The following is an 8746-nucleotide window of genomic DNA, read 5'->3' as shown; positions in this document are numbered from 1 at the left end:
CCCTGACTTCTTTTAAGGTGAGGAATCTGAGGAAAGACAGCAGGAACCCTAATGCTCCTCCCCTGCTCCCGAGTCTTGCTGTCTCCTTTCAAGGTTCAGCTGAGGACTGAGGGAAAAACTCACATCACAACAGGTCGAATCCCAGCCTTACTTTGCCACTTCTGTCCACCATGAGAGAAAGTGGAACGTGGTGGCTAGCCGTGGTGTCTCTCACGTCCTCCACCAGTGACTCAGGAAGGTGAGCTTTTTAGACTGAAGGAAAGTGGCCTCAGGTCAACACAGGAAGTTGTCCAAGACCCTGTGAGATGTCAACGTTAGGACTGAGGGGACTCCCCGTCCCAGGGCAGATAGCCCCCACAGAGTTTGGCCAGGTCATACTGTATCCCGTGGGATGTCCTGGGCCGGTGTGGTCAGATGTGGGGCCCCCTCACTTTCTTCTGTTCAGTCTCAGGGGTGTGTAGCCTTGTTCTGAGAGTTTTGCCTCAGGGCCAGCAGAGGGGAGGTTCACGGGCCCTGCCAGGGGAAAGGTGAGGACCCTGAGTGAGGACGCAGGAGACCATCCAGCCCAGAACAGTGGGGAACTCACAGAATCCTGGCCTCCCTCTTGTCAGCACTGGAGGCCCATGGCTGTGCATGCCACCTGCACGCTGAGGTGTTTCCTCGTTTCCTGTTACAGGGGCTCCAGGAACCAGGGCATAAAGGCCTTGGTCTGAGGCACAAAACACAGGTCACAGAGCAGAGGAGGTCCAGGCCGTGCCAGCAGTCAAGGTGAGGTGCCTGCCCTCACCTAGAATGTGTCTCCAGGTTCTCCCCCATGCCAGAATAGAGGAGAACCCCTGCAGCACCCGACCCCACCCCACTGCCAGCCACAGAAACCTGGCCTATGACGACTGTACCCTGAAGAACCATCTGACTTCTTCATTCAGGATCTTAGGGGACAGATCACCCAGGAGGAGAGACCCCAGTGAGGCCCAAGAGCACCCCTAAAGAGGAGACCTGTAGCTCTGCTTTGTCAAAGCGGACAAGGGTGTACCCAGCTGAGACCACTTACACTTCCTCTCTCCCCAGGCCTGTGAGTCCTCATTGCCCACCTCCTGCCCCCACTCCTGTGGCTGCCTGACAAGAGTCATCATGCCCCGAGCTCCAAAGCGACGACGCTACACGCTTGAGATTCCCGAGACTGTGGAAGAGGTTTCTTCCTCCTCCTCCTCCACCTGCTCCTCCTCTTTTCCTTCCTCTTTCTCCTCCTCCTCCTCTTCCTCTTGCTACCCTCTGCTTTCAAGTACCCCAAGCACCCCGGAGGAGGAGGAGGAGAAGGAGGAGGAGGAGGTTCATGCTGCTGCTGGGACACTGAGTCCTCTCCAGAGCTCTCCAAGTGCCTGTGCCCCCCCTACTGCCTTTGCCGCTGCTGCTCCATTGAGCCAGTCCAGCAGCCAAGAAGAGGAGGGTCCTTGTACCTCCCGGGCCCTGCCAGACATGGAGTCCTTGCCCAGAGACGTGATTGATGATAAGGTAGCTGATCTGGTGGGGTTCCTGCTCCTGAAGTATCGCACAAAGGAGCTGACCACAAGGGTAGAAATGCTGAGTAGCATCATCAGAGAGCACCAGGACCACTTTGCTGTAATCTTCAGCGAGGCCTCTGAGTGCATGCAGCTGGTTTATGGCATTGATGTGAAGGAAGTGGACCCCACCAGCCACACCTATGTCCTAGTCACCAGCCTGGGCCTCACCTATGATGGGATGGTGAGCAATGAGCACAGTATGCCCAAGACTGGCCTTCTGATACTCATCCTTAGTATAATCTTCTCGGAGGATGGTTGTGTCCCCGAAGAGAAGGTATGGGAAGCACTGAATGCCATGGGGGTGCATGCTGGGATGGAGCATTGCATCTATGGGGAGCCCAGGGAGCTCCTCACCAAAGTTTGGGTGCAGGAACAGTACCTGGAGTACCGGCAGGTGCGCAACAGCCAACCGGCACGGTACGAGTTCCTGTGGGGGCCCAGGGCCCACGCTGAGACCACCAAGTTGAAAGTCCTGGAGTTTTTGGCCCAGATCAATGGGAGTGACCCCAGATCCTTCCCAGACTGGTATGAGGAGGCTTTGAGAGAGGAGGAACAGAGAGCCCAGGCCAGAATTAGCACCACAGATGATACTACTGCCATGGCCAGTGCAAGTTCTTCTACCATGTCCGGTAGCTTCTTCTGCCCTCAGTGAAGTCCAAGGCAGATTTCGTTACTTTGTGTTTTAAGAGGGAAGTCGATGATCCAAGCAGTGGAGGGCCAGACTAGGGGATTATAGTGAATAACATCTGTGTGTCTCGTTCCATTGGGGTGACTTAGAAATGTATCTTCTTTTATTTTTGGTATTTTAAAACGTTACTTTAAGTAGAATGTTTATTAGCTTCAGAATCTAAGTTTACAAATGACACAGGTCACACGTTTATTGTTATTTAACTTAAGACAAAGAGTTTTGCTAATTTGTAAAACAAATTGGGAATCCTTCATTTTATTTGTACTCTGTAACCAGATAACATGGACTTGGAATGGGCTTTTTTTTTTTTTTTTTAAATGTGAAAGAGCATAGCTGTAAAACAGAGATAAAATAGTTAATTTTTGAATTCTTGCATCATTTTTAGTCTGTCGTTCTGTAAAAATAAAATATATTACCTGGATTTTCTTAGCTTATTCAAGAATGTAGAAACATAAACAGTAAAAAGACTCTTCTCACTGCTTCATGTGCACCCTAAACATTCATTGAGCCTCTGTCCTCACCAGGAAAGGCAACCCAGCCAGAGAAAGGGAGGGGATGCAGAGCAGAGGAGGTGTGCACCGGGACTGGAAGGACGCTGGCTTGGGAAGGGAGTGAACACAGGCAGCTTTGGTCCCCTGGGCCTTGTCTTTGAGAGTGGGTATGTTTCCATACACACGAGGACATAAAAGCTGAAGTGAGGTTTATGTGCTTTAAGACAGGAGGGGAGAGTCAGCCAGAGTGGGGGTTTGCTCATGTGGAATGCAGTAGTGAGGCTCAGGCCCGATGATGGTGATGTGTAGCCACCGGTTGTGACTGTCCTATTACAGTACGGGCCAGGTACTCAGCCCTGTGGAATCTGAGGTCTGCCAAGTACTAGGACCCCCTTCCCCAGGTAAAAGGCAAGGACAGTGGGTGATGAAGTCAGGGCTCCCATGATCGTGGGCCGTCTATTCATTCCTCTGTGCCACCTTCTCAACTGTAGACTGGGGTGACAGTGGCACTGCCCCTACCACTGTTATTTGAGGATTGAATTCTAGGATTTGTGGGTCATGCCCATGGCATGGGGTTGGTGTGTGGGTACTGGTGCCAATTCTTCCTGCTCCTGTTATTCCTTTCTCTAGGCTGCAGTGGGGGGCCAGGAGTGCCTGCTGACGGCAGATAGCAGTGGTGCAGCCAGGGGATGGAGGAGGGTGGCTCCCAAAGGGGCCCGAGGGAGACCCCTGGCAGGATGATCTGAGCTCACACGGTGGTGTCCCAGGGCCCAGCTGAGGTTGCATTCCAAGGATGTGCAGCCCTGGAAGAGGGACCGGGGTGCTTGGGGGCCTGCAGTGCCTTGGGGGGAAAAGCGGAGGGAGCTGACTCTGCTGGGGTAGGTGTGGGTGGGGAGAAGAAGCAAAGCCCAGGAGGGTCTGCGCTGGGAGAGGACTAGAACCCACTCACCCAGTGTGAAGCCAACACACCCTTTCTCCCTCCTCTGTGCTCCCCTGGCCTCAGTGACCTCCTTTGTGGAACTGACCACATCCTGTGCTGAGTGCCTCTCCTTACCTGTCTCCACCTTCTTCCTTGAGCCCCCCAAAGACTCCATCTGATGGACGAGGCATCTGCATGGCCAGCCCTTTCCATTGGGCCTGGCCGCTGACTGCTTGGGGATAGGAAGAAGGAGCCAACACTCTCTGCTCTCCCACCATCCCTGTCAGTGGGGTTCCAGGGCCCCAGGGGACATTGGGGAGAGGTAAGCCCACAGACCATGAACACGGAGGGCTGATGCATGATGCTTATTGACATTCACACTTGTGGGTTTCCCCAGGCCACATGAGGCCCACGGATCTCTGGGAAGATGGAGTTCTCCTGCCTCTCCTTCCAGCAGCCTTATGCAGGCTTTGTCTTAAATGAGGTCAAGACTTGAGACTCATTGGCAACCCTAGTGAGCAGCCAGGGGAACTGTACCATCGCCACCCACATTGCTCACAGGGACTGGGAAGACGCCCTCTGGCAGGAGCCGCTGCTGGAGAGGCTGGGGTGGAACCTCAGGCAGATTCAGGCCTTGCTTGGGGAAGGGAGAAGTATGGGTGAGATGTGATCGCTGGCAAGGCGTGACACCATGAGCAAAGCTCACACCCCTCCAAGAGTACCCACAGGACCTTGCTCAGGAGTTTGGGGCTTGTTTTCTTTTAAACCTGTGGTGGTGGGGCTGTGGTTTCTGTAAGCAGCACACCTTCAAATGGGCAGCAAGGGGCCTAGGCTGGGGTTCCATGGGCCGAGTTCCTACAACTTGGGAGAACCCTTCTGTCCACACTGGGCCTCAGTTCCCGTTGGTGACCTGAGAGGCAGGGACAGGTCCAAGTCTGCATGTGGTGTTGCCTGTGTGCACGCATTTGTGTTTATGTATGTGCACGCATGTGTGCATGGGTGACAAACCAGGGGAGGCTGCACAGCACACAGAGGGTCAGGTGACCACCAGACTCAGGCTGTCTGCCTGACTTCACACACCTGCCCCACCCCCACTGCCCATGGCATCCGGGGCCCGTTCGCTCACCCCTCAGTGGTTGAGGTCCCACACCAGCTCTTTACACCTGTGAAGAGCTTGGGACCCAATTCCCGGTGGGTTAACCACAGCAGCTGGAGCCCTTCTGACCTGTACGTGCTGCCCACAGCAGTCGGGTTGGGACCTGCCCATTCGTGGACCAGGCTCTGTCCTCTTCTTTTCCTTCTCTCCCCTGGCCTCACACAGAATTTCCCGAACAGAGTTTGACACATTGGAAGTACTCAGTCAGAGGGACCCAGCTCACTCCGTGTCCCTTTGGTGAAATCAGCTTGGCCTCTAGTGGGCATAACTTTGAAGAACCGTTTCCTCTCACAGGAAGCCTTTGATTTATGGAAGGGAAAACATCTCAGTGCTTCTCTCATGGTGCACGGGGCTCCCTGACATTGGGGCAACTCTGCAGTGCCCAGAAAACATGGCTCCTGAGGAGGTTGTGGAACTGGTAAAGCAGGCTGTGCTGACCAACCTGAAGCAGACATACCTGACTGCACTTTCAAACCCCAGGTGGTTACTGGAGCGCATACCCAGGAGAGGGGGAAAGGCTGTCTTCCAGGTGGCATCCCACAGCACCTGATCCCTTAGGGGCAGGAGGACTCCACAGGAAGGTTACCGAGAATCCAGCTGAATCATGACCATCAAGGGGCCATCACGCCGCGGATGTAGAACTGAATTGGCGCTGCCGTGGAGAGCACTACCCACCATCTGCTGTTCACGTAAACAGATTTCTGTGCCCAGATGTAGGCAACTGTCCTCGTGAGATGCCTCTCTGGGCTCAATGACTGATTCAAGGACTCTGACTTTAGGGAAAAGGGAAAGCTACCAAGAAATATCTTGGTGCTATCACTCTTTTTGGTCCTACTCATTCCTGGGTTTTACAGAGAAAAATGTGTTAGGAGAACTGGTTATTGTTTGGGATTCCCATCTCTTTGTTCTGGTCAAACTCACAGAACACTTCATCAGCACCCAGGGATCCTTGTGGGAGGTCTGGGAGCTGGCACTGAATGATTGTCAGAGGGTGACCAGCCAGGCATGGCCTCATTCACGGTGAAAGGGACATCAGACTTTGAAAGCAAGCACCTGTCTCTCCTGGCAAGTGACTGGTCTGCTGTAAAAGTGTCCCCTGGCTTATGAGGGCTTGTGTTACACATGTCACATAGCTACCTCGTGACCCAAGGACGGATCTGAAATACAGCTGTGATGGAAAAGTTATGGGTAGAGTTTTTGTTTTCCTGTATGGGCAATCTTTAATTTATTTGGGTCCCTTCTAGCAGGGTTACTAATGGTTGTTAGCTGTGAGGATGATGGGCTTTCTCCCAGGCGTTGACTGGAATGGCCCATCTTCTGAGTCAGATTGGCTCTGTCATACACCACTTAGCAGATGGGGTGGCCTGAATTCTAGGTGGGTCTCTATGGAAGGCCCCTGGAACTTGGGCTAGAGATACTCAGATACTGATCAGAAACTTCCTGGCATTGTAGGGGGACCCGTGAGTAAAGACCCTCCTGTTTCAGGATGCATGACTAATGTAAGGTGATTCCCCCAAGGTCAGGAGTCAGGCAGTTCTGTCTCCTGTCCAGTAGGCAAGGCTCAGGGGACCAGGTCTTCCTGGGCTTGCCTCAGGACCCCCTAGCCAGATCCTTGGCTGAATGGGTGAAAATGAAAGAGGACAACGGGGACAAAAGCCTGTCTGGGGCCAGGATTTCTAGCCTCCTCAGGCTCATCTGACGAGGTGTGTGGCATGGAAACAGAAGAACATGGACTCACAATTCTCATTGGATTGTTTATTTTGTATCATGTAATTTTGCCTTTCTTTATTAAAGCAGAAATGGATTTGTGGTTACAAAGCCTGTGATATTATGGGCCTGCATTGTCCTTGAACTGCTCACTGAGTGAACACTTGTTATCCGAGGAGCCCTCAGGCTCCTCCTCCTCGGCCTGGTCAGTGTCCTCGGGTGGAGCCATGTCTGAAAGGCCAGATACCAGTACAGAATAGCAAATGTTGTACAAAGACATCACTGAACCTTGTACTGGTTCATTTGGGGGGTTGTGGGACAGATCCCCTGAGCTGTCGGTTCTGGCAGTAGCCATGGGCACAAACATGACATTACCAGAAGTGTCCTCCCCACTTGAACCACTGGCTGCACTTGGGCACTGGACCTCACTGGCACTGCTCAGGGACTGAGGAACCGAGAACTCGAATGCCTGGGTGGCACTGGGTCCCCAGTCATTCTTATCTGTCTCCTGAGCCTTTGGTTTGGCTTCTTTTTTGCTGTCCTCCTGGTGTATTTTTGGGGAGTGTCGTGTGGGGCCATCTTCTTCTTTCTCGTTGGACCAGATGGCACTGGTCCCTGGATAAACCCGAGACACCTGGTTACCTTGTTCCTTAATGTTTTTGAGGAGCCAAGGCTTGTCTCTCTGGAAATTGCTGTTCTGGTAGGTCTGAAACAAAATTAATTAATTTAGTCATTTGTGGAGAAAAGATATCTATTTGATATTAACTGGCCTCTCAGAGTCTTTACTCATCCCTGCAGGTTATCTCTAAGGGGGCTATAGTTTCAAATAAAAATCTATACTTTCTCATCTTTTGATAAATACTGTATCATGTGAAAAAGGTTTAGGCCCTGAAATGAAGCCCTTTCAGTATATCGTTCTTCTGGGTCCACTAGGAAGATGTTTGAGTAACAGGGAACATGGGAAATGGGAGGTCTTTCTACTTTACCATTATCTTGTTCCCTGGAGAGCAAACTGCAGAGTTGCCTTGGGGTATTTTGCTAAAACCATGGAGGTTCAGCAAGCGGATGAAACTCTTCAGGCTGTTCGATTCAAAGATTTGCTCCTCGCCCCTTCGGCAGAGAATCTCCCTCTGGAAAAGATTTTCTTCGATGATCAAGGTGTCTCCATCATCATTCCAGCGCACAGACCTGAAGGCGTCATCCTCCACTATCCTCCAAAGCTTTCTTGGGAAGGACGGCCCATGAAGAATTTTGTTTCCTTCCACATTGGCGGCGCTTTGGTTTGGGTCCTGTGGTTGTGTGTTGTTTTCCGGGCTTGGATCTTGGCTCTGTTCCTGGCCCCTGTGCCTCTCCAAAGCCTCCCTGGGACCCACATGAGGACCTGGGGATGTATCATATTGAACCATTATTGGTGGTTGTCCATCCTCTGATGGGGCCAGCTTGGCTTCATGTATCTCATGGTTACTCTGACTAGCCATGTTGATGCTCTACATCAACAAGCATTTGGTACCCAGGATCCTATCACTTCAAAAGTGGGGTCAGAAGTGCCTTTAGTCACAGCAGCAATGCCCTATATATTCTGTCCTCAAAATTCTAGAGTCTCGGTCGTGGGGCAACCAGCTGCTTAAGTCATGTGATGTCACAAAGGTGACTTATGGCTGCTCTGGAGTATGGGCCGTGGCCAAGTGTGGGGGAGTGGACATCTTTAGAGCCCCCATCTTCTCTCCTTTCAAATAGTACAGGAAAATAGGGGTCAGGTTAATAGAAAAGGTGCTCATCTGCTTCCAGGAAGATTGTTTCTTGTTGCCAGTTCACTGGATGTGTTGAGAGGTCACGATCCTATCTCCACCCCTATCCCTACGGGGGGAGGGGGGCGGTTGATGGCCTCTTTGTTGCTCAAGGGCAAGGCCCTGGTTAGTCTTACCTTGGGCAACCACCAAGACTGCCTGGGTCAGATGAGCCCCTGGGGGACTGTATCTCCCAGAAAATGGTGGTTGGCCTAGTCTCAGTAGGTAGCCCCCCTCTTCAATGCACCCCTCACAAGATTCCTGCTTTGGTCTCTTCCAGCTGTGCCTACTGGTTGGTAGGTCCTGCTCAGATGAGCCCAAAAGAGAGTCCTATTTTCTTAGCTCTGGGTCGAGTTGTCCCTAGAATAGGGCTGGGCTCCAGCACAGGTGGGAACGTTCCTCTCATTCCTCAACCTCAGTGCTACCCAAAGCACCT

The 8746-nt window shown here is 52.2% G+C and overlaps 2 protein-coding genes across 2 annotated transcripts; both read left to right on the top strand.

The window, feature by feature from the left end:
- Positions 1-1131: 1131 nt before the first annotated feature.
- On the top strand, positions 1132-2214 carry LOC308240282 (melanoma-associated antigen 10-like; the record flags this gene model as incomplete). Its single annotated transcript, XM_080653174.1, has 1 exon — positions 1132-2214. One exon carries the CDS (start codon positions 1132-1134, stop codon positions 2212-2214), a length of 1083 nt encoding a protein of 360 aa, XP_080509300.1.
- Positions 2215-4087: 1873 nt separating this feature from the next.
- LOC308240281 (protein EOLA1-like) lies at positions 4088-5366 on the top strand (the record flags this gene model as incomplete). The annotated part of the gene is given in 4 exon segments (XM_080653173.1): positions 4088-4152; positions 4154-4170; positions 4173-4326; positions 5111-5366. Coding segments are annotated over 4 exon segments (492 nt in total).
- Positions 5367-8746: the final 3380 nt, after the last annotated feature.

This window comes from Plecotus auritus (genome assembly GCF_963455305.1).
Source record: "Plecotus auritus genome assembly, chromosome: X".
Taxonomy (NCBI): Eukaryota; Metazoa; Chordata; class Mammalia; order Chiroptera; family Vespertilionidae; genus Plecotus; species Plecotus auritus.
This window is presented reverse-complemented; position numbering and strand designations above follow the sequence as displayed.